This window comes from Thunnus albacares, chromosome 1 (assembly GCF_914725855.1).
Source record: "Thunnus albacares chromosome 1, fThuAlb1.1, whole genome shotgun sequence".
Taxonomy (NCBI): Eukaryota; Metazoa; Chordata; class Actinopteri; order Scombriformes; family Scombridae; genus Thunnus; species Thunnus albacares.
Window position 1 is genome coordinate 18,703,625 of NC_058106.1, and position 26,520 is coordinate 18,730,144.

A 26,520-nucleotide genomic window follows, 5' to 3' on the forward strand; every position below is an offset into this window, starting at 1 on the left:
CATGCCTTTTGGTGCTGCTTTTGGTGTGAATACACACTCAGGCTCTTACTTTTGTTTTTAAACTCAAGTGTAATGGTATGCACCCTGAAACCACATAGAGTCTGTGATATAATTAACGGGCTTGTCAATCACTGAAATGAACTCAGTGAAGGTGAAACTGACTGTGTGCCTTCAGAAAGACTACTTACTGATCCGTTGAGTAAATGCATAACAGGAATGACAGCACAACAATGGAGTCCATTGAAATATTGACATTGATTGTCCCGTGAGAAATATACGGAGCTGTTGATTATGATTATGCCCCGGGCACTCCAGAAACGATTAGGAGCAATAAAAAATAAAGAGGAAGATAAATAAACGCCTCCTCGTGATCTCTAATTAGTCTATGGCAAGACAAATCCTGAATTTCATTGCAGATGATTCCAAAGCTGCAGTTGTATTGGCAAGTCGTGAAGAGCCCACTGTAAAAAAAAAAAAAATCTCTCAGAAAGGGAGTGACGGCGCTGGTTGTAATGGTTTCAATGGTGCGGTTCCCTTTCCTTAATTTACACAGAACTTACATATGCAGCGTATTATGAGTGGCTTTTAAGTGTTACATTGCTTGTTGTACCTTAAAAAAAGAAACTACTATCACAAAAAAGGGAGAAAAAACACGTCATTCTCTGATTGGCCACGTGCAGGCACGTAAAACCACACCAGGTTCGTCTTAGCGGAGAAGTGATCAGCGATTTCCACAGGTAGTGCTCTCATAAACCAGCTAATTCTCCTCAGAACAGAATGCTGCTCAACTTTCCAGAGCTTTTCACCGTCTGAACGCGTTAGGCATTAGGCAAACAGACGACGGAGCGCCTGATGCAAAGATTCACTGGAGCGAGAGTCCGGCTTTGAAGCGCGCACGCATTTCAGCACCTTGGACAGCGCGCGGCGCCGCAGTGGCAATGCGTGGATTCAACCGGTGGCTTCCAATCAAAGCAGCAGTGTGAGGGGACCATTTGACTGAATATTACATAAAAAAAACTCTTTGTGTTGCACACGTAGGAAAGGCTACATGCTCTCTGGATCACTTGGACTTTTTTTTTTTTTTCGATCTTTCTAATACACAGCCGTTTCCATCGTACTGGTAGGCGTGCCGCTGGATGAGTGGTTGACTCCAGAAGCCGTGCTGAGCAGCGTGGAGTAGGTGTCTGTCAGGCGGGCGAACTGGTGTGGTGGTGGTGGTGCCTAAGAGACCCTCCATTTATAAGGATGCTGGTGGGAAATGCCTGGAGACAGAGATGACGAGATTTGTCAAAAGGCACTTGAACTCCTGTCAGATCTTTGTTCGAAAGGGGAAGTGCAGAACGATAACTGTCTGGATTTTATCTACTATTTCCGAGACCTTGCCAGGCCACGATACACGGATTCAGGTGAGGCATCATTTGATTCAAACATTGCATTGAATAGAAGTGATGTGTGACTTTTTTCATTGAACGTTCTGCGCCTAAAACTCGAAAGGAGGTTCAAACATTTGTGCTTTTTCAACAGCCATCCCATGTTTGAAAATTCGGTCAGCACCATTTTCCCACACTAATTAGCTAATTAATTATCCGATTTAATTATGTCATTTTTCTTTTAACAAAAATGCATTTGCACGGGGACAGCCTCTACTTTTCACTGACAGCCAAATACGAGGTTTGAAATTCTAAGTTATGATTTACAATCTACAAAGCCCAGTTAATTCTTGACACTTGTGCTCACAGGAACTGGTATAGTGCCATCGTGGAGTCACAGAGCGACACACATCATATAAAACTGGTGCATTCTCTACCATGGATGAGTTGATCCTGCACCTGTGCTCGCCGGTAGCAGTTACTATAGTTGCACGTTTATTGCATTCTGCTTCTGCAAAAGTTTACTTTAGATTACTTTTTTTTTTACGTTTTACCCAAAACCTGTATGTGAAACATTCATTGAACTGACTTATTGAACTTGCTAAACTGTATTGTAGAAAAGGGAGGCGTGTATTTTCTGAAAACCAGCGCGCAAATTCAGTCACATGTGAAAAATGTATGTGAACATACAGTCACGTTTTCTAATCACCAATGCGCAGGCTAATCACCTTCATCTGATTCGTTTGCATGCATGTGTGTCTGTGTGTGTGTGTGCGTGTATGCGTGCGCGCGCGCGCGCGTGTGTGTGTGAAGAAGACAGAGAAAAAGCGTGTGACATAATGTGAAGGAGCGAGAGAAGCACAGTAAGTGCAGTCCCCCACATACCGGTCCACTCATTCTTCTTTCATTAGTTTGAATTATTATTCATCTTTATTCAACACATAAAAGCCCTTTGAGAGTCCTCACTCATTTCCTCTTGCTGTCCTTCTCTGCAACCTTTCCTTCAACATTTTTCTTCTTATTTCCTCAATTCCCTAATCTCCCAGCTTCCACCTCTCTCCCCTCATTCATCATACACCCTGTCTTGTCGTTTTCATTGCAGTGACACTTTCAAAAGTGGAACTGCTATTATAGGTAGCGGTGTTAGCCATCAGGATGGCTTGCCTATGAGGTTTAATTTCAGTTCCAGTTGGCATGTGTCACCCAGCATGATGGCAGCACTCATAATAGAATGACAAGGGAGGTAGATAAAAGAGAAAGGGCAGGTCCAACGCCATGTGACCCAGAGTTCAGGGTTAGATACAAAGCAGAGCTGGTTGGGGTTCAGTGTCTTCCACAAACATTTTTGACTCTCAAACTGCCTCTGGAGGGACAATATAAGTTTTGAATGGAATTTCATTGAATTGTACATAAATCATAATGTTGACTTGATGGTGGGTTACATGCCAGAATATTTCTTGGCTGGGTGCAGTGACTATCTGCAATCTCTGCTGGTGGCCTGGCCACCTCATGACAATGACAAGACTCCAAGAAGTCACTGCTCTCAGCCAAGAAATCATCCTGACCCACGTAAAAACAACTTGACATTTTCACACTTCATTTTATATACAGCTTAAACAAACAAGATATAATGTGTTAATCCATGTGCTTTAGGTGAATTTTGTTACCTTTGTACAGAACCAAGCTAACTGTTTCCCCATTTTTATGCTAAGCTAAGCTAACCGGCTGCAGGTAGTAGCTTTGTATTTATCATACAGACAAATAGGTGGTATTGATATTCTCATTTAACTTTTGGCAAGCAAGCCAACTATTCTTTCGAGGATTTAGCATGTGCAAAAACATTTAGTAGCGGTTCTAAAATTAGGACTCTCAAATTGCCCTTGAGGGACAAATTAAGTATTTTGAATTTAATTGATATAAAACATAATATGGACTTGTTGACAGGGGATTATGTGCTGGACTCTTTCTTGGTCAGGTGCGGTGACTTTCTGCAGTCTCTGCAGTTGCCTGGCCACCTCACAGAAATCCAAATCCGGACCCAAAGTGCAGCGGTTTTTAATTGTAGCCATTTAATTAGTGAGATTAGTGAAACACCATGTCTATGCAACAAGGGTCCTGTGAGGATAGAAATCAGCACTCTGGGCCTTTGAGAACAACCAATCCCAGCCACTCATGTGTAATATGCTATGTTGTGTTCTCTGTATGGGTATTAGCTGTACTAAAAGAGGAAAAGTGTGTAATTTCCAATAATTGTTTGCTTTTTATTCATACATAGGTACAGTATGATAAAGGCAAATAACATCTCAGGAGGTAGAAGTTCCATATACTGCTTTTTCAGCACTTGCTTGCCTCCCACAGTATTGCACCTTTGAAAGTCCTGTGCTCTAAAATTGGTCTGCGCTCTTTGTTGTGATACAGTCTCTGAATCCTTCCAGAGGTCTATAGATTTTTCTCCGCCAGGCAACACTCTGGCAGCCTGCCAACCTGACAGTGGGCTCAGTGTCCTCAGATGACAAGTCACTCAATTTCTCCAGATTATTCTCCCAAATCACACATACTCTGGTATTCACAGAATACCAGAGCACAAAAAGGACAGTTTGTCCACAGAGTTCCTGTGTGAGGTCTTATGACAGTGCCCACACACAGTATTAGTGTGGTCCTGTATTAGGCAGTCCCTTTGGTTTTGGAGGCCCAAGATACCTTGCCTACATAAACTATTCTAAATGCAAAACTATTATTGCCAAACCTATGATAGAAAGATAAACCAAGTTTTACAGTTCTTTTTAGTTGATGTTTAAAGTGTTTAAATAAGCTTTCCAGGTCGGATTCAGTTCAGGATGATTCCTAGTTGCATAAGATGTTGTGTGATTTCAATAAAACTCTGAAAGCATGTGTTTTTCTCTTGGTGAGAAATCTGTGTCTGTCACACCAATCAGATATAGAATCATCAAAGAACTGAAACAGAAATACCACTGAAATTGCATGCAGCTCATTTAGAGGATGGAGATGAGATCTTAACAAAATATATAAATACTAAACTGCATAATTTAAAACAACAAACTCGTATGGTAAAAAAAATTGACAGAGCACATCTGATATCTTGGATTTCCTATTGAGACGCAGTGCTATTGGAAAATAAATAAAGCTGAGAAGATTAAATGGGATAGTTGTGTTTTTTTTTTTACTTGTAACACATTCTCCAGGCCTCAGTGAGGACATAGCAACAGCTCTACAACACATAATGGTAATATTGTCTTCTTATACAGTTCCAGTGCAAGGTTTGGACACACCTTCCCATTCCCTTGAATGAGAAAGTGTGTCGAAACGTTTGACTGATACTGTACTAAACTGTATGTCTGTCAGCTGTGACACAGGAGAGGAATAGTGTATCTATGGGGTGTTATTGTAGCAATATTATTTGCAAATATGTGTGGAGAGTTGTGAGACTGTGTCTCAAAATATGTGCATGTAATCATATTTGTAAATGTGTAAAAGAATCTAAATGCGTGCAGCAAATTGTGAATAAGTAACAGATTTGTCTACACATTCACAAATCTTGATACACTTGCAAATCTGAATACACATTTGCAGATTCCTGTACAAATTCACAAAATTCAGTGTGTATTTAGAAATTGTTTTACTCTTTTAAAAAATCTGATTGTGCAAATAATATATACTGTTTTAAAATTCTAGATAAAAGTAAAACCATGCATTAGTCATCAAGGTGTTTTAGATATGCCCTGTTATTTCAGGCACTGTTATCTTGTGTGATGCATTAATTTAGATATACATTGTGTGTCATTATGCTGATAATTGTCACAGTCAATTTACAATCACCTATACCTATAATATTATAATATAATTAACTATAATAATATAATTCACCTGAGAAGGTATGTCCAAACTTTTGACAGGTTCCATATATATATACTGTATATACAGTATGCATATAATAACATTATCATAAAGCTTATCATTAAGTCAACAAGAAACTGAAAAGGTACATGGTAAGTTCATCAGCTCATACACAAATATTGTTATTGTCTACATTCTCTATGCTGGTAACCATTAGGGGAAATTCAATTTGAAATGACGTTCAACTTGATTATAATGATTATCATTATCATTATCTCTGTTAACCAGATCAGTATGCATTTCTTGTGAAAAGGCTGATATTCTGGAGTTTTCGGCTACTAAATTGAGTAGGCTTCTCTTACTATTAGTCACTCAAGAAAAGCAATCATTAATGTCTCTAAACTGAAATTGGATAATTTCACTAATCACTATGATTAAACTAATTATACTAATTATACACTAATGACTTTTCTTTTGAGTTACTTTTTGGAAAAACCAGGCAAACTGCATCAATATGAAAGGTCCACACATAGATGAACACAAAATCCCTTTGCTTTATTAAGCAAGTAATCGTGTGTCAGCACAAAAACTGGGCATAAGTCTATATCACTGCCCTCGCACAGAACGAGGCACAGCGAGCCAATAATAGGCATGGTCAGGATGATACAGCAGACTGAAGCTATTAAAAAACACTGCAAGAGCCTGTACTCAAATATAGATTTACCTCATGTATTGCCTCAAACTAAAATATTTCAATACAGTAAATGAAAGTAAACATTACAGCAGCTATAGGAGTGGCTGAGAAGTTCACCTGCACAGTAACCACAAGATAAGAATACATAGATTGATGAGCAGAGGCCTGCAGTGTCTTATAATGTACTGCATCAACAAATTACATATGCCACAATAAAAGAGTTGGTAAAGTAGACCAACAATGCATAAACTGGACAGACTTTCTTTACAGAAAAAAATGGGGCACCTTAACATGAAATGTCTGTCTTCCCAGCTTCAAACTGTCTTCACTACAGTTGTTGCTGGGTGACAGATCACTCCGGCACATGTAAATTAACATTATAGTAAAACAATATAATTTTTTATGAATAGGTGAATTAATGTGAATTAATTTAATTGAACATCATAAGAGAGTGTAGAAAAACTATCAATATGGAACACATGTAACCTTATGTAACATTTTCACTACAGGTCAATACATATAATGTGATTACACAGTGACTATTTAACAGTAAAACTCTATGTCAAAATGTGACAGTAATGTACACCTTAACACTAGTCATTTTATGTGAACATCTACCATAAGCCACAAATGTATTAGTATTTACGGTAGGTTGCTGATATGAGGCTATGAATGAATTTGACTGTGAGGAGACTGATAGATATTAACGAAAAAGTTCACATTTTTACAAAGTCTATCTTAACACAATACTCACATGTTCATACATACGCTAAAAGAGTTATGGGTCGCTGTAATCATTCCTGTTTGTAGAAGTGATCAGCCCTAGCACAACTCCTTTGTAAGAAATGAGGGTAAAAATCCACAGTCCTCTGTGCAAACCTGCATTACATACTTCAGACAAAGCTAATATGAGACTTCAGAAGTCTGAGTTAGTGTCTTTAGTCTTTTTAGGAGATAATTGCCTCTTTGTGTCACCATCTTTTGCCACAGCTCAGCGAGGAAGCACAGTCTTGGGAAACCCAAAGACAGAATATAAGACTGTAACTTTGGAAGATACAATATTCTATTTTGCTAACTCAGACTGGTGAGGCCTTAATATTAGCATCATCTGAACTTTCAACTGCATTTTGCACAGAATGAGAAACACTTCACAGCCAGTTTGGAGAGGAGGTATGAACATGAGTAACATAGACTTGAAGAAAATGTGGACCTACTGGTTAAGAGAAGAAGACGGCAAAACCTGATGACTTCCATTAACTGCTCTGTTTTGACATATCATGCATTGAAATTGCAGAGTATGGCAATTAATGTAATCTTTGCTCTTGAAGGCTATCAAATGGACTGGGATGGTATTAAAGCACTTTAAGGTTCAGAACACTATATGTAATGTAAGTTATTATTTGACCACATTATCATCATCTACTAATTGCAAAGCAACTGCCTCTTACATTTTACTCTCCAGTGGATATATACTGTATGAAAGGTTCTTTGCAGTGATAAGATTTAATTAAGCTGCACTGAGTGAGCATCTGTAAGACACCATATCGCTCATGTGCAGACTATGTTTTCACAAAGATAAAAATTAGTTATGTTGTGAACTGCATTCAGTTATCTTTTTGTTGAGTGATTAAAGTAATCATCACTTAATCTTCTTTTTTTGACTCATACAAATCTAAGCATGGACAAATGCACAGAGAATGAGGGGGCGCAGTACAGTAGATTGTGACTACCTGTGATAATAACACATAATGAGAGACAGTCTTAAAATAATCACAGAAATGCACTCAATCCTTAATACAATGTGATCTACAGTACTCTGAATGCGAACCTAATCTCTACTGGTAAAACACACACTACAATAATGATCAAAACATTTTAAAGTGAAATCTCACACCAAAGCACAGTGAATGACTATGTTTTTGTGGCACAAATTAGTGAGATTCATTTTCCATCATAAACTCTGTTCAGGTTGTCTTACAAACCACATAAAAGAGATTATGTTAAATGTTTTGTGTGATCACTTTGTTTCTTGTGTTCAACCCATCAGAGTTCTTAAAGATGGCTCATGGCTTTAAATGTATAAATCTGAGTATAAAGCTATAAAGCTGAGATGATTCAGAAAGCCCTTGATGACTCTGTTGGTTCACACCTCACCTCCCTTTCCATGGTGACTCGTACACCCTGCCGGGTGTAAACAAATGCACTGCAGAATTATTCTGTGTCATGCTTTCAATCCATAAACTCTGACTTGACAGACAGCTTGGTGTGATGCTCCTGTGAAACCTTATGCAGTTACTGCACATTTACTGGAACGTGTGGTTAAACTACACCTACAGAAGACTTTGTAGGTCTGGTTGGATTGTATTACATGGTCGAATAATGACAACCAAACTGTTATCTTTAAATGGAAGTTGAAGCAGACTCCGTAATTTGCTGTTATGTGTTTTGTATAACAACTGCCTGACAGAAGAGATGCAGCTACAGTTTATAAAGTAGGCAGGGGTTTTTGGTTGGCTTCTACTACTTCTACTTTAAACTTTTAAACATGGTTAAAAATGGCTGTGAATAGCAGCTCAACACTTTGACAGTGTTATAGTATTACAATGTAAGTTTATGAACAAGCATTTGCTGCTGCTTTTGTTTTTCAACACATGCTATTACTCCTCTGTTATCAGCAAAGGACTGGAAATTACAGCTTGGGGTACATCCCACTTGGGGCGGGGGCAGATATGAGGCTCCAGAGGATAATTAACTAATCCTAATTAATCTTGTCGAGGATTCTTTGCAACAATTTAGAAAACAAAAGGAGCAAATTCCATGGAACGTTAACTCTACTGTTGTGATTCAAGGTTTTTGTTAGGCGGTGCTTAGTGGCGGGATTTAAAGACATTCTAATGAAAAAACTATCTATTTTAGTAACACTATGATAAGATTATTGTATTGTATTGAGATTTAGAACTACTTAATACATAAAAGTTGCTAATGATAATGGTGGTTAATGAGTGTGCCTGTAATAAAACTTTGCAACAAAAAAGAGAGAAAACAGAACTCACTGTCTGATTCTTATTATGTCCCCTCAAATTCTCAGATGTATCGGTGAGTCTGCTGTCACTGGTAGTGACAGCTTGTGGCTTGGCCTTGTTTGGGGTCTCCCTCTTTGTCTCCTGGAAACTCTGCTGGATACCATGGAGGGAGCGTGGGCTCTCCCCCACAACCAAGGAAGTCCATGGGCACCTGAACCCCACCATGAGCCCTTTGCCCTCACAGCCTGCACCCAGGCAACCAGTTTATACGGCTGTGGACCCCCCCTCGCACAACCGCCGTGAGTCGTTGCACTGCTCCATTGCCAGAGAGCCCACTCCAATGGCATCTGTGGTTTCGGTGGAGGCTCCGGTGACACCCGTATCGCCACCACCTGTGGTCATGGCCACACCAGAGGCAGCTATGAAGATCAGTCACACATCTCCAGACATTCCACTGGACGCCCAGAATAAAAGCCGGGAAAATGGGGTTCACACTAACCCTCGTATGCAGAGACAGACTACTGAACCTCCACCCTCTGGGCGCTCAATGTCTGAAATTGGGTTAGTTTGACATTCTTGCTGTTTTGGGTTTTTTTGCCTCTATCAGATCTACCCATGTTTTCCTTGGAAAGCTTGTAATTCTTGTTTACATTGTACTGATACATTCATATGTGTTTGAACTGCTCATTCCTCTTCTGCATGTCTCTACATGCCTATTGTGATTATACCTGTTGATGTTGTGCTGTGATATTTGTTGTTGATTTGCTTTGTCCACAGACAAGGGTCCATTCGCAGACATATGAACCTGTCCAACCCAGATTTCAATGTGGCCCAATTCCAAAGGCAGGATTCACTCACTGGAATGGGGCTTGGCCTCGGCCGTCTCAAACCAGAGCTCTACAAACAGCGCTCCCTCGAGGGGGATGACAGCAGTCGCAGAGGTGGAGGCTGTGGACGCCTCCACTTTATCCTAAAATTTGACTGCGACCTTGAACAGTTGATTGTTAAGATTCATAAAGCAGAGGACCTCCCAGCCAAGGACTTCTCTGGAACCTCTGACCCTTACGTTAAGATCTACCTGCTGCCTGATCGGAAGACCAAGCACCAGACCAAAGTGCACCGCAAAACGCTGAACCCTGTGTTTGATGAGGTCTTCCTGTTTCCTGTGGCCTACTCGGAGCTTCCCACACGTAAGCTGCACTTCAGTGTCTATGACTTCGATCGTTTTTCACGCCATGACATTATTGGCCAAGTGGTTGTGGACAACTTCCTGGATCTGGCAGATTTCCCCAGGGAGACAAAACTCTGCCGGGAAATCCAGTACGTCTCCTCGGTAAGTAAACACTTACGCTCAAAATTATGTCATGTTCACTTAGATGTGCCGCGTTATATTTAACTGTTTAAATCATAAATGTAAAAGACAAGAGAGTTGATATTTTGCAACTTCATTGTGAGATAAATATTTTGTGTCAGCATAGTGTGTCTCACAAAGACAGTATAAAGAGTAAAATAAAGATGACTGATTCTTTAACACACTGAGCTGTCAGCTTTGAATAAACGGGAGAAGAATTAGTTGGTAGGTAAGGTGAATAGGTCTCACTTTGAAAAAGACGATTTCCTTGATGACTTTGCTCTTCCTCTCCCCGCTGATGAAATGGAGAGTCTTGTAGCATTGACTAAAGTGTCTGATCAATACTAGACAGTATTTTAGAGACAAGCCTTTTTTAAATAGTTTCTTTCAGTGTATTTTATTTCCATTATACAGTAGATGCCTATTTTGTGCCTTTCTTTATACACTAACAAAACACTACTCAGGCATCTGTATTGATATATTCTTTGTAGAACACTTCATAACATTTTTTGAAAGAAAAAAAAAACCTTCTAGATTTAACCTCACCTTTCATTTGCAAGAGCTGATCGACAAAATTTGTATTCCTTTCTTCTATAATAGCAATTATTATTGCACACAGCCAGTTGACACGGGTGAAGGACAGTGAGGCATTTTCATTAGGAAACACATTTACTGCATCTACCACCACTTATCTAAATTCAGTGCCTTCTGCTGGGACCACCCATTTGCCAAACAGATGTAAATGAAATTCAGTGTGAGACTGCCTAAGGTCAATGGGATTTAAAATCCCTTGCCATGGCACATTACTAACACTACTTGTGTGTGTGTGTCTGTGTGTGTGTGAGAGTATGTCTTTGTAAAAGCCAACTTGCGTACGAGGGTCATACTTAAGTATGAGGTCACCCATGCCACTATATGCTTTACCAGCTCTCTTAAATGTTGTCACTGTCCACACAAGTCAGAGCTATTGATCATATTTTCGACTGTTTGCTATTAGTGTTGACCTGTACAGCTGAAAGATATCTGACAATCTATTGAGTCATAGACAATATGTGCAAATATTAATGAGTATAATCTTCTAGTGATTGCCTCATTGACAAGCAGGCATCTTAGTGTGAAAGCTTAATTAGCTGTAATGCTGAATTGATCCTGTTGATCCTTTACTTGCATTAATAAAATTACCATTGATTGCTCTAAACAATTTATTTCATCCCAGGAAGGTCAGTGATGCAAGATCAATGACGCATAGATATTTATATTAAGATGGATTACATTTTTAGCTCTGGCCCTTGGTTGTAATCACTGAAGTAACTGCTGAGATCTTGGAATGAGGCAAGGTTGCTAAAAATAGGTCCAGCAGGGCAACAAACATGGTTGGTCAGTCTATAAGCTGAGGTGGATGTTTGCAGCAGACAGTTTGGATCATAATTTCAGTGTTCGCCTTTGTTTTGTCTTTCAATAAAGTTTGACTGACCAGGGGTTTTGTTTACAATTGTCTGCCTCATCATGTTTGTTGCCCAGATGGACCTATTTTAAGGGGAGTCACAGCCTCTCAAGATCTTAGCACTTACTTTGATAAGTGCAGTGTTATCATAACCGTTAGCGTGAGTCTGTCTCTTGTGTCTGCCTCCACTGGTATCCAGGTTTGTTTCCTGCAGCTCTGTTCCTAACAGCATATGCAAATGACTTATCTGCACTGCAGCCATTTCAGTTTAATGAGCTTTGTACTTGTGTGCCTTACTGATCCATTGATCCACTTGTCAATCCAGGCTAAATACAGCAAGTATAATAATGTGGTATTTGAAATTTAGCCAGGAAATTTTTTTTAAAAAGTGTTAAAATCTTGAAACTTGTTAATATGTGTTTCTGCTTTGGCATCTCACATAAGAGAGCTGAATAATTCAATTTTCATGACCATTTTCATAGTCTTTCATGCTTTCCTTCAAAATAACGGCTCCATTGTGTAGAATTTTTGTGTAAGAATCTTATTATATCTGCCAGATGGTAGTCTTGCTTTACAAGAACAGAAATGCATACGAAAAGGCATCTAAAGTTGGTGAATAGATTTAAAAGCCGTATAATCATCTAAAATAAAAACAAATTATTTTTCCTGATGCAAAACAGGAAAAATAATGACTGATGACATAGTGAAAATTTCTCCCCACATTATTGACAGGGTTATATGCAAAACATCAACCACAATTGTAATGAGACTGATGTGGTTTTATTTATTTATTTTTGTACATGGATATTCTGTGGGGATGAGATGTGCACTACCCAACAATTTGAATGATTTGTTTTTATTTTAATGCAATCATGGAGTTTGAAACTGGAGTTTGAGTTTCAAAATCACTGTTAAATATAGTCAAACTTGATTACCTCTACCCAACCTCAGAAAAATCTGAAATCAAATTTAGTGCTTGAAATCTGAAGGGTCATCGAAATAACCAGCCCTGGGGAATTTTGTTCCCCTTGTTCTGGCAGGCTACAACTCACTAGCACTGAAACTGCACTGTACAGGTCAGTTTAACTGGCCAGCTTGCTAACCTTGCAGTGTATTCTCTTATTGATGAAACATAACATATATGTTGGTACTCTATGGCAGAAGAACACATCTATAGAGAATACACCCCTTACATTTGGCCATTACACTAGACAAGCAAACCTGCTAGAGGATTTTTTTTTCAAAAAGACTGTGTGGCATATTGTAAGCATCCTTTTGTTTTAAAATCACACACGGTGATGTTATACAGTATAATAAATGTTACATTATAATAAAGGTGGATGGTAGGTCAAACTTTTTCCCCAGTTGTATGGATAACACTCCTTATATAAAAAATATCTAGGAAGCCAAGCAGTTGTAGGGAACTGCAGGGAAGCTACGGATCATTGCAGATGCCTGATAAGAAGCAAATGCAAATGTCAGACAGGCAACTATGATGGCAGCCAAGTACAAAACATTACCTTTTTGAGCTGGGCCAGGAATATACATACAGTATATGTCAGTTGGTGCAATAAGAGGTGATAGTGCACAGATACTGTGAGATTCATGATTCATGTCCTATCCCTGTGTAATTTTACACAGATTATTATGTCATTTCAGTCATAATAATCTCCACACGACTATCACTGATATTGTATAATGTTCAACATATTGTACAACTGTCAGGCAGTAGTGTGTTTTTCCACACAATGGGTGGATGAGGTAGAGGAACAATGATAATTTTTCTCCTAATTGATGTTTTTCTTTTTTTTTAATTTATGCGACTTCAGTGTTGAGCTCAAATCTGTCTATTCCGTAGGCTACCGATTACAGCAGATATCAGCTTGCCAAAATATGGCAAATGATCAAAGTAATACAGCCGATGGTGTACTGCAGATAGTCTCACATACGGTGCGCTGAAGACCATTAACAGCTTCCTACTCATGCCCTCCAAAAATACTGGAGGGCAGAATATTTCTGCTTTTCTCCCTCTCTCTCTTTACACACACACACACACACACACACATACACACGGTATACACCTGCTACAGTCTTCATAGGCTTGACAAACTGTGGAGCAGTGCGCTGAAATTCAGATATGTAGTTGCTTGGCTATACCAGGAAAAGACTGGCTCTTCACACAGTACAAGCTGTATGCAAGACCATTATAACCCTACTTGGCATCCACAAATACACCAGCTGTGCCCCACTTTCATGATACATTTTAATTCTAACTGGGTTTTCTGTTTATATAAGTGATAGAAATATAAAGCATAACCCTAGATTTTTGAGTACAGTGTTAATAGACACGACTGCCTCACAATACAATGCACACAACACAGTTGATGCAAAATACTTTACAGCACAGACAGAAGTAGAGCAAATTAAAGAAGTAGAGTGCTCTCCCTGTACTTGTAGATCTTGGGTCACAAATTCTCACACCCTAAGCCTCTAATGAACCCTGTATGTCCACAGGGGCAAAGAACATGAACTTGACACCTACCTGCAGTCTAATCGATCTCTCATAAAGCGAAAGCAAGCAACAGCACTCCTCCCATATTAGGAGGGTGATTCTAATGCTTGCCTACAGTCATCTCTTTCTGCTAGTAAGTCATGGTCCTGCCTTGTGTGCAGCCAGTAACATGGGAATGGCCAGATTTGTTGGTTGTGCAAGTACATGCATATTTCAGTGTGCTCTGCAGTTGGAGTGGTCTCACCAGTAAAGTTCATTAAAGGGCAAAAAGAAATAGAATATAAGGATGTTTAGTTACAGTTGCAGGTGTCATTGAACAAAAGAATCCCTTACAAAAAAGTGAGTATCCTGCACAATCGTTCTTAATTGGTCTCTATTTGATCTTTATACATTTATCATAAGATGTTTTTGGGATTTGCAGAAAAAAATAAAAACAGACCGCTAGTGAGTGAGGAGGAGAGGCAGTAAGATGTGTGTTCTGTCAGTGCTCCAGATAGAGACTTGAAGGGAATATTGATATCGACAAAAGTATTGATATTTTTGTGTAAACTCTCAACATATGGCTGTTTTGTGAGGCAGTGCTGATGCTTCTGCCCTTTTAATATTGATTATTAATCAGTGTTACCCAGCTAGAATAGAATGGTATGTGACAGGTAGTGATAGGCACCAGAGATTCACAGCATCTGGCTTGCTCCATTCTCACACTGTTCAGTTTTTCCAATTTCGCTCTACTCAGCTCATGCACACCCACACACACGCACAGACTCTTACACATGCCCCAACACAACACATATACCCTCATATGCAAGACAATCACCTTAGGACACCAGTTTAAAGATAAGACATTTTACAACCAGTGCAGAAGAGCCCATTTGTCTTAATCACTTTAAAGAGTCATTGTCTTAATTGATAGAAACAACAGGATTATTATTAAATCATGACTGCTGGTGGGACTGACCATATGGTTCATTTGATTGCCAGATTTTGCTTGTTTTGCTTTTCAGTAGAAGCAGATTGTTTATTTTCATGATTTTAAAAATGACAAAGGTAATATACTATTAAATTATGTATGGTACTATTAAACTTTTAGTATGCTAGGGCATACACAAGTACAGAACAGTGAGTATAAATTGTGAAATTTGGGATATTACCCGATTATCATAGACTTGTAGTGTAACATCTGACATGCAGGTATTAAATGCCATGTTAAGTGCCTAAGAAGGATTCAGGAGCACTTGAAACACAGCACTAATCTCTCTCTTCCCACCTATATCTCAATTTGCTCAAAGACCATGGTCTATGAAGCAAGCCCACGAAATTCTTCTGGGATGTGGAATGCTTTTTCTGGAGGGGTTGTCAGTTAATCCATCATCCAAATTAAAATGCCTTATACCACAGCCTTGTTGAATACTTGATCTTGATAGTAATAAAAGACCCACACCAAGAAACAAGGTAATTTCGGTCTCAGGAGGGGAGACTCGTCTCTCTGTCTCTCTCTAAACACTCTCTCTATTTCTCAGTCTCTTTCCCTCCGCCTTGCTTTCTCTTTCTCACACTCATGCACACACATTCGCAGATACAGACCACAGATAAAAACAAGTGCCATGTCACAGAATAGGACATGTGTGCTTAGCCATGCTGACAAATGATAGAGACAAACAATTGATTCCCTTTTATAAAGTAAGAAAGGAGAGAGAGCATGTGTGAGAGAGTGTGTGAAACAAAGATGAAAATACTGAATGTATTCTTTTTTATTCAGACCATAATGAAATGATTATTTTCATAATGAAATTTCAATATGTTTCAATTTCCTCAAACTCTGCTAAGCCAAAACCATGCCTCAAGAGGTAACCCTGTTTTCAGAGAGGTGTTTTCTATGATTATTTTTTTGTTCAGTGAAGCTTAATCAACCAAGATCAACCATCCAATACTGTCTGAGAGTCTGAGACACCCATCTAAAACATATTGCAAAAGTTAAACGTCATAAGGCAGATAGCGAGTAGACCTGTCCCTCTTAAGAAATGGAAAGCAAGAACATTTTTGTCTCCTCCCTTTTTACGGTAGCCAAGTGATCAACCACAGTTGCAAACACTTAGTAAAAATATGTGCTTTGGCTCAAAAACAAACAGCTGGCCATACTTTCCAGCTCAGGCAGTGAATGTTACATTACAAAGGCTAAGGAACCTTTGAAAAAGAGACTATTTTGCAAACGGAACGGCTTGCCTAAAATTGGATGTTATTCTTTCAGTCATGGTTAATGGAGCATCTCTACAAAGTCAATGTGTTATCACAGACTTTCAGGTTTTTGATTTTCACACACTGATTAAACTCATTGAACTTCCCTTCACAAATTGTTATAGCGAATGTTGATAACAGATGAAACCTGATTCAACATACCAACACAGTCTTCCTGGCATACCGGTAGATCAGTGAGAGATTCTATCGTAGGAGTTGTTGTCTTCACCAGACACGTTTGTGTGCTTTCTTGGTTCTCACTTCTTTAGCAGAGTTATTTTAAGAGCAAGTGATAAGTGAGCTTTTGCCTTTCTGAAGCTGAACAGAAGTCTCCGTCTCTGGTGAAATGGGGGAGGCTTTTATTAGAGCGATGTGACAGAAGGGAGTATTCCTTAACAGAAACCTGCTTCAACTCTGTAACCAAATGTCAGATGGCCAAGCCATTGTTCTGCAGTAGTACTAGAAATAATATCATTATCACTGAGATTAGACATAAGAGTGACATTGCTTTTATTGTAAGATAATTGTGTGACAATATCTGAATAATGTATCTTGAAATATGTCTTTATTTCACATTAAAGCTTAATGTACTATAAATGTGTTTTGTTTTATCTTATAGGATAATGTGGACCTCGGGGATCTGATGTTTTCGCTCTGTTATCTGCCTACTGCGGGCAGATTGACAATTACAATGATAAAGGCTCGCAATCTCAAAGCTATGGATATCACTGGTGCATCTGGTAATTAAAAACTGATACTGTGTGGATAACTACTGAGCCTCACCGCTACCCTGAATGTAAATGAATGTCTTCAATTTCTCTTTCTCCCATCTTCACAGATCCATATGTGAAGGTTTCACTAATGTGTGATGGTCGCAGACTGAAAAAAAGGAAGACATCAACCAAGAGGAACACTCTGAATCCGGTCTATAATGAGGCCATTGTTTTTGATGTCCCTCCAGAGAACATAGAGCAGATCAGCCTTTTGATTGCAGTGATGGACTATGACCGGTAAGGAACTTCTACCACGTTTTAATTAAGTCATACAATATTTACCTTTTTTATAAATGATAAACAATACAGGAATAGATATTTTTTGTGCATTTTAATGATTTTGTAAATTAGTTTGATATTTTCATTTTTCTCAACACCTTATGCATCATTATTTTCACATCACAGGTTAGGCTGAGATCAAATGTTTTCTCTTTCCCTCTGCACCTACAGTGTAGGCCATAATGAGGTCATTGGTGTGTGTCGGGTTGGCAATGATGCAGACAACCTCGGTCGAGACCACTGGAGTGAGATGCTCACATATCCTCGAAAACCTGTCGCCCACTGGCATCCTCTTGTTGAGGTGAAGACTTTACTGTGATGGTTCTGACGTGTCTCTTCATGCATGTATGAGGAATGACCAGATTTGACCAGAGGAATGACCAGATTTAATTTGCAACTAACATTATGAAAAAAGCAAACTGTTATGTACTGTAGCTTAACAGCAGCAGCTTTCAGTCCTCAGGCAGAAAGAGGCTGAATCTAACTAACAGTGAGAAATTTGGTAAATGACTATGATCTGCTTTTATCAGACTCTCAGACTTTTAAAGGACCAGTGTAATAAACTATTTGAGTCAGGAGATAGTTGCTGTACAATTCTAATGTACTTTTATTTTTTAGCTTATATAGGGAGGGTTTGTTAGATATTGTGGATATTTGTAGATATTTGTTAGATATAAGCCAATGCATGGAAAATGTAGCCTACATTTCCAGAAAATTAGTTTAATTTAGATAAGATAAGAAAATAATATAAAATATATATGACATAAAATAGTATGCCACCAACATTTTTAGCAAAATGCACTATAAAAGTGAAACTTAAAGACAAAATAATATAACTCAGGGGAAATAGAATGAAAGCTATTATTAATGAAAAACACACCATTTTAAAAAATAAGTATGAGCAACATGAAAGATTTAAAAGCAAGAAAATGAATCCCGTTTATCCAAAGCTGAAGAGAGCTGCTGGAAGAAAAAACTGGATCAAGTGTAACTGAATAAGTGATTAAGCTTATCACTGCCCAGTCATTAAGGCACAGTGGACTCATTAGTATTCACTGATACAGCAGTGTGTTGCTAAAATGAGGCAGCAAAAAGATTTTTGGCTAGCAGTAATGTGAATGTGGCTGTAAGCTGTCATTTGATAGAAGCAATTTTTTAATGCCAGAGCTGAAAAGTCGCCTTGAAACATTTATACAAATAAAACAGCAATATCTGATTTAATTATCTTCAGTGAAAGCAGAGTTTGTCTGAAAGTACATATCTGAATATGATAGCGGAAACATAACTTGCTCTAGAATGGATCAGATCTTCTGCCAAAGGTACTGAGGCAATGTACAGTGCCTAGTGTAAAATTGTGCTTTTTTAGACTAAAAAGCTAGTTTTAAGCCCACAGTTATCTTGCCAATTTATTAGACTGTCAGGTCCCTATACAGGACAGGCCCCTTGCCTTTCATAGTGTGCCAGTTCACTCAGTCTTTATCGTCTTTCTTTTTTTAGATAGTGCAGAGGGAAACCAGGGAGAGAGAAAGAGTAGACTTGACGTGATTTGGCCTCAGGCATGAAGGGCTACATGTGGTTCCAGAGGAGAGCCAATAAGCTCTGTGGGCAGTACTTGTGTGATAAAAAAAATGAAAAGTAAAAGAAAATGGGTGAAGCAGAGAGCTATATAGAACTGATATTCTGTCAGAGAGGAAGGAATCTTACTGAGAATTTGAAGGATGGTATTTCTGACCTGTGCACTCAGCCTGGAATAATGGTTTTATTGGGTGTATTTGTGTGAACATCAAAGGTCTGCACCTGCAAAACACAAAGAGACAGCAAGAGTCTGAGGAAATGGAAAATTGAGCTTGTTATGTTTCTTTCAGGGCTATTAGAGTATGTAGTACTTTGAAATCTTCACTGGAGCCTCAAGAAACCACATTTATTATTTACTTCCTCCCAAGTCATTTCAGTCAAAGTTGTTCTGTCTTCTCAAGTCCTTCATCCTCTTCTACGCTACTCCAAAAACTGCAAAGTAGTCCTAATATGCCAATAGGTTTCAAATGCTGATCTGTTTACATGTTTGCCTGCCAAGTAAGCCACTTTTCTCTGCAAAAGCTTTTATCATTTTGCTTGCAGTTGGCATACAAAACAATCACAGCAACAAAGTCTATTCCAATAAAAATAAGTGCATGCATAAATAAACTGACCTTACAAAAATAAAAAATGGAAATTCACTCTTTGTTTCTGTTGCCGGTAAGTACATTTGTTTGGAGGTTTGAAAATGTGGCTCTGTTATATACATATATATATATATATGAATGTACATCTGTTTATTTCACTATGTGAGACAAGATTTTTTTTGCAAATGCATAGCACAACTCTAACTGTAGTTACATTGTTTCTGCTTGACTTGTCTTTGCAGTACCAGGGGACCACAGGTAGTAGCCAGGGAGGATCCTGTAATTCTCTGAGGACGCCTCCTTCTCCGTAGCCTTGAGCAAGAATTTAAATAAGAGTATCGATCAACCTGAAGCCTCGGCTGAACCTTTGGACAGTGGTGCTGCAGAATGCAGCACACACATGGTCCTAAAAGAAGAATACAGACATCCATAATACTATGGAGTATGGAAAAGAGAGACATAAACTGTGTTGAGCTCTGCTCAACTGGATCAGTTGCATGTTGAATGACCGCAAAGATGAATGTTTTCTTTTCTATAATGTTCCATAAGAAAAACAACAGGTGTATGCAGACATTTTAAGTCTGTGCTATTCCTGGGTTTATACAGTAGTTACTGTTTTTTACATAGTCTTGTTACTTGTTTTATTGAGGTGAGTCTGTATTTGCACAATGTACTTACAACCAGTCGAACTGCCATTCTGTTTTTTAATTTGGTGGTGAATTGGTGCATGAGGTCATGGTTTAGTGGGATATCCTCTTCTCTTTCTGTTTCTATTTTGGGAATACGATGTGTTGTTCTGTCAGTTGATGTGCAGTGGCAGTTAATTTCTAGACAAACTATCTGTAAGTAAATATGTTAAATGTTATCAATAAATATTATTCCATAAAAAAACAACCATTGTTGATCTTCGCCAACTAAGTTTGTGTGCAATAGAATATAATTGTAAAATCCGTTTTTTCCCCTCCATTTTTGGTTTATTATTTGTTTATCTATTTTTTTTTTTTTTTTTTTTTTACTTCTTTCCAAGAATCTTTTTTTTTTTTTTTAAATCACACTGTATATTCCTTAGTGATACATAATGGACAACCACAACATCTGTGAAACAATAAAATATGGAAATTAAAATCTAAAAAGAGTTTTCAAACAATTATATCATAAGAAAGTTGTAACTTATTCTGCAGCATGTATTACTGTTTAAAATAAATGTATAAGAAGTACAATAAATAAAAAAGGCAGCCAAACAGATTTCTGTAACAGGCAAGAAAGGCTGCTTGTGTAAGCAGATTATGAATGCCTGTAGGCACAGCACTCAAATGAATGTTTGCCAAATTAGCAACTACTCTAAAGCAGTTTAGGGGGAAAAAAAACAACTTGGAAATACATTATCACAGCACACATTTGCAACGGTTTCCCTGGTAGTGAGCAATCAATTTAATTTTAGCCACGGTGTTGAATGGTCATGGGAAACACTCTAACGTACTTCTCATTATTTGGCAAGTTGCTGGTGAGCAGTAAACTCAACAGCTATGGCTCTGTTTTGTATGTAAATGGGAAGTGGTTAGAAGTTTGATACAATCTTTTTGCATCCAGGAGTTTGTCTGACTCTGGGTGAGTAGGAAAAATAGTAACAGTCTCCACAAACTGCACTGTCCTCCACTGTCATAATATTAGGCACTACAATGACTGCTGTTGCAATGTTCTTTTTTCTTTTCTTTCCCTTATTCTTCCAATTTAAAGCAGTCAAATCCCTTCATACTGTTTTCTCATTTCATTTGCTTAAAAGGCTTAAGATCAGCACTTCTCTCTACTGTGCCTATTTTGATGTTACATTTAGGCTTATGCTGTTCTATTTGCCTTGTGTGTTGGTAAGAGGCCAGCCCTGGCGGTGAGTGGAAGTCACAATAAAATTTCGTCACTGCAATAAAATGTCTTTCATTTATTATTACATGCACACACTACGTCCTTCAGGCTACATACATTACAGTGCTGTTTTAATGGAGAATTGAAAACTGCAGGAAGCATGATCCTCAGAACAATTGTGTTTTCAAAACAGCCAGAAGGAAGAGACATTTTAATCTGTGAGCCATTTCACATTTATGATGCATTTTCATCAAAATATTACACCCATATAAAGAAATACTGCTCTTTACGTTCACACTGTGATAGACAGTTTTGGTGTAATGTGTTTGGAATGTAGGTTAAAAACAATTCTTATATGAATCAGGACAACATTTGCCTTTTTCCATTACTCACATTTGTATTGTGGTAACATAAAATGTAATGCCCAGCAAGAAGAGCAACAGTAAAAAACAGAACTACAAAATATTAATAGGATGTACAGAGAGAGGAGCCAAGAAAAAGCATGGCATTTAAAAAATGTAGAAACTGATATGGCTTATTGAGAGTGCCCAGTTCTTCCAAAGTTTGGGGACCTTCATTTGAAATGGTCAAACTTCCCTTGAAATACTTTGTAAAAGAGATTTTAGGAATGCCAGAAGCGACTGTCTGACTTACATGTATACCCCAGTGTGTAAAAGGTTTATAGGCATATGCTGGGGCCAGACCACTAGCTTGTAATAATGTAGGAATCCAGTGCAAGGAGGCTGCATTAAAATGGGGGTTTGTGGTCTCTTTTCTTAGCCTCTTTTAAGAGCTGAGCTGCTCCGTTATGTGAAAACTGCAACAAGGACACAGATTGTGACAGTAACTGTTGTCTAAACAAGACAAAATGACGAAGGGTTTGTAATTACAGACCTTTCATCATTTCATCTTATAGCAGTAGATAAAAACTATTATATATATATTTCAAACTTAATGCCAAGGTTATGAGTGCATGGTTTCACATTTCATATATGCATTTTAGAGTTAAAGTGCTGCTTAGTCTAGTTTGATTTTAACTGTAGAAAGTTTATATATATATATATATAATTTTTATTACTTGATGTTATTTAAGTTATATACCTAGTAAGAAAAAAAACTGAAACTGATAATGCCTTGTGGATATTAAACTCCTGTGATAGCCAATTTTTCATCATTGTGTTTCATCATTTTTAATTTACTGTATCTATGCATGAACAGAATGTACCATAACACGTACACTTCCATATCATAATAGGATTCTAGTTAGATAGTCACTTGAAAGAAATTATAATCAGTTAAATGCTTTGCTACAGTTGTAATATCAAGCTGAGTGAAGTATGTTGCATGTTGCTGTATCAGTCATTCTCATATCTGGAGAGCACGGGATGTACTGTGAGGATCATGTTTTGTGTTTCTCTAAAGGTTTTGTCATCATACAGCTATTCTTTGGTCATACCCTAGTATCTTACGGTAGCACTTTGTTTTAAGCAGTATAATGTAGTTGTGTAGATATAAGACATTTTACATGTTTATTAATGTACAGTATTTGTCAACAATTACAACTTCTCATATAAAGACATATCTTAAATTATTACAATTTCTGTTTAAGTACCTGCTTACAACTACATTAGTGTGTTGTAAACCTGTTTATATACTGCTAATGAATGCTAAATTTGGTAACAGAAATTCCAACATGGTGATGCTGCTCTACGTTGACATCCCCCCAAAATCTGTATTTCTTTATCAAGGTTGTATTCCAGTTGTTTGATAAACATTGTATGTCATATTGCAGAAGCTAGACAAACAAAATGTTGTTTTCTCACCAGTTTCATTGTCTGCCTGAGCACTGATCTATTCCATCTGCCACACTCCTAGATTTTACTTATCTCACCCAGATTGCCATCAAGGCTGCTGCAATCCATGGATGGTTTGATGTTGTCAGGTTCCAGATGAATAATGCAGGTCTCCTTAGTAAGAGTGTCAAGGACTCCTAGTGCCACCATTACAGTTAGCCTTCAGTTGCTGCCATCTGGTTAATAACCATGACCTTGTCCACTTACTGTGCCCCTGATTATACCTTAGCCTGTGTGTATGTATCATGAGGGAATATCATCCTAAAGAGAGAAAAAGAGAGGGTGGGTGTGGGTTGTCATTTCAGAGACAGAGGTGTGTGGGTTGCTTGTTAAAGTCTTGTATGTTAAAGGCGTCGTGTATGACACATATCTGGTGGGCTGTACTACTGAGATCCAGCCAGGTTGATGGTAACAACGGTGGAGGCGCTCTTTTCGCTCTTTTTGGTGATATAATCATCTGTCTGACATTTACCACATATAGGCAAACGGTATGGTGGCCGATAAGTCAGTCTCATATAAAAAAAACTATTAGCAACGGTCTAATCCAAATTAAATTTGTGTGATTGTTGCCACTGATTCTCACATTTAAATCACACTTTTTTCCCCACAGAGGAGCTTCTCATGCTGTACTGGAATGATACTGACTCATAACATAACTCATACTTTGTGCACTAAATATCCACAAGTATGTGATCAGCAAATTAGAATGAGCCTAACAGCATTGCCTCTCCTCATCTACTAATGAGGAAGAGTAACTTGTTACAGGTTCTCTGTGGGCTGATGGAGCAAATCACGTGTTGCACTTTTTCTACCTTAGCTTGTTAACGGGTATTAATTAATGATGTGCCATTGTTTAGTGTTTATTCTGCAAAGTATAAGGTGGGGATCTTTCCTCCCAGTGCTCTAGGTGGGGCAGAAAACAGACATAGTCTCTGCATCAAAAGCCTTACTGTATTATAAACCACTGGATAACAGGTAAGCCAGGAATAATCCTATTTTATTTTATTTGCACACACATAAGACTGCATAAAATCCAGGTAATAGAACTTTATAAAGATGCGACAGTAGAGCTCAAGAAGCAATCGGCTTATATGACGGACCTCCCTTTAATGTAAATAGCCCATATCACTATCAACTGCATTACTGGGCTGCGAGTACTCCAGTGATTTAGTGTTGAACTTTCTTAAAGTAAGAGGACTTGTCAGAGACAGATTTTAAAGAGGATGGTAAAAATCGATGTAGCATGAGGTTGAGCTGAAGCTGAGGTTGATTTTTAGCTTCTAATATGGGTCAAGCTCCAAAAATGCTATATTCATCGACTCACATAATGCAACTTGATAATGTCTTTTGTTAGGCCTTAATCTCAACTGGTAAACACTTTTGTCTTCTCTAAGATATGCTTTGGAAAATGATTGCATGGGTAGGAACCTGAAATCTATGGCATGAGAACAATGAAATTTCACAAGGAGAACATTGTATGGAGGGATACTGTCAATGACTCTGTGATGTTAAAGCACCACTTCACTCAAAAATATGTTTTCTTCTTGTTGTTTCAGTTGGATGTTTGAGCTTCACTGTGCAGAATAATGTATGTGCAGAGTTTGACACCCGGAGGCTGTTTTCACATTCACTGCTCTGTTCTCACTGAAAATCTGACTCTAAGGAGACAGCCTATGAGCAGGATTTGTGACATCATAACTTGTATGGAAGCCAATCCTGGTCCAATATTGAACTTACACAAGTGTGATGTGGAAACTTGAAGGGAGAAGGAGTAGATGCCATTTTAAGGACTTTTTTGTGGAAAAACCATATCAGATACACAGTATTTAAAGCAGATTATTTTTTAAAACATGTCTGGAGGGGATATTTAAAGATGCAATTTTACCTGGAAAACATTTATTTCAAATACAAATTATCTACACTGCCATGGTAAACAAACCAGTCTCTCCTTAATGGAATTTAGTAAGCATTAACAAACTTGTCTTGAGCCAAATATGTTTTCTTAAAATATACAGTAGATTAAAAGTGTAATTTGCAAGGTCTGTAGAGGGTTTAAAATGAGAAGCAGGCAGAGAAGATAATGTTTTTAATGAATCAGCACCGTTTATCACATACACCTGTTTGTTTCCTTGCTCATGTAATTAGATGCATTTCAACTGAAATGAAACTGTTGAAGGGTACAAGGATATGTGTGCATGCCTTTTTAATATAAAAAATGAGCATTTTCATAGACCAAACAACATGTGCATCATCGTAAAACAAGGCTGTACTCTATCAGTAGATGTAATCTATATTGTGTATGTCAAATTTAGAAATCTATCTTTATTTAGGTGAGAATAATGTAACACGACTTTGAGGTGCTAATTCTCATCTAAGCTATGTAACACTCCTCAGCAAGCAGCTCTGGGACACAAGGCTCTTATGGCATACAGCATAAATATTTCTGAGCTGCAACTGCGCTGTGTCTGCAGCAATTATGTTAATGAAAATATAAGATAGGAGAGACGTTGATAAAATGACAGCCATTCAGCAGCCTTGTTCATAAGTAACTGCTTCTGTGAATCCAACGTAATGTAAACTACAACTGTAACATGAATGAAATGCTGTCTTATGAAGAAAGATAATGCAGAATTTAATTGCCTTCCTTGATTAAATTATGCAAAAATACAAGAGGAAGGCTAATGTTTCAGCTATGTGGCTACTTCAAAATGTAGATAAGATGGTTTGCACATACATAAGAAATGAAAAATAAAATTGAGAGATCAGAGGTTCAAAGTCAAAGTTCTTCAATGATGTGATTAACTATTAACTGCAAATGATATCTGTCATAGAGGCAACAGTATATGTAGTTTTGGTTGCATGCTAAGGTGACCACTTCTACTTGCTCTCTTTCATTTTGATGAGGTTTTGAGTGTCTTGTTATCCACACTTAGCATTAGCACTTAGTTTAGCATTTCAATGATGTGTTGCAGTATGCTGATCTAATTACACTGGTGTCTAATTACTTCTGTGAAATGGAGACTGTGGACACATACAATATTCAGACTGGCAGATTTGGTCATCATCATAAAAACACTTTACATATACTGTCTTTACGCAGCTGCCTTCA

General features: G+C 38.0%; 1 protein-coding gene across 1 annotated transcript; it reads left to right on the forward strand.

Moving 5' to 3' along the window:
• Window positions 1–726: 726 nt before the first annotated feature.
• On the forward strand, window positions 727–21,600 carry syt9a (synaptotagmin IXa). The gene is made up of 7 exons (XM_044347537.1): window positions 727–1,406; window positions 9,008–9,503; window positions 9,720–10,275; window positions 17,104–17,224; window positions 17,323–17,494; window positions 17,708–17,837; window positions 19,941–21,600. The coding sequence occupies exons 1-7, from the start codon at window positions 1,259–1,261 to the stop codon at window positions 20,007–20,009; spliced, it is 1,692 nt and encodes a 563-aa protein (XP_044203472.1). The 5' UTR covers window positions 727–1,258; the 3' UTR covers window positions 20,010–21,600.
• The last annotated feature ends 4,920 nt before the right edge of the window (window positions 21,601–26,520 follow it).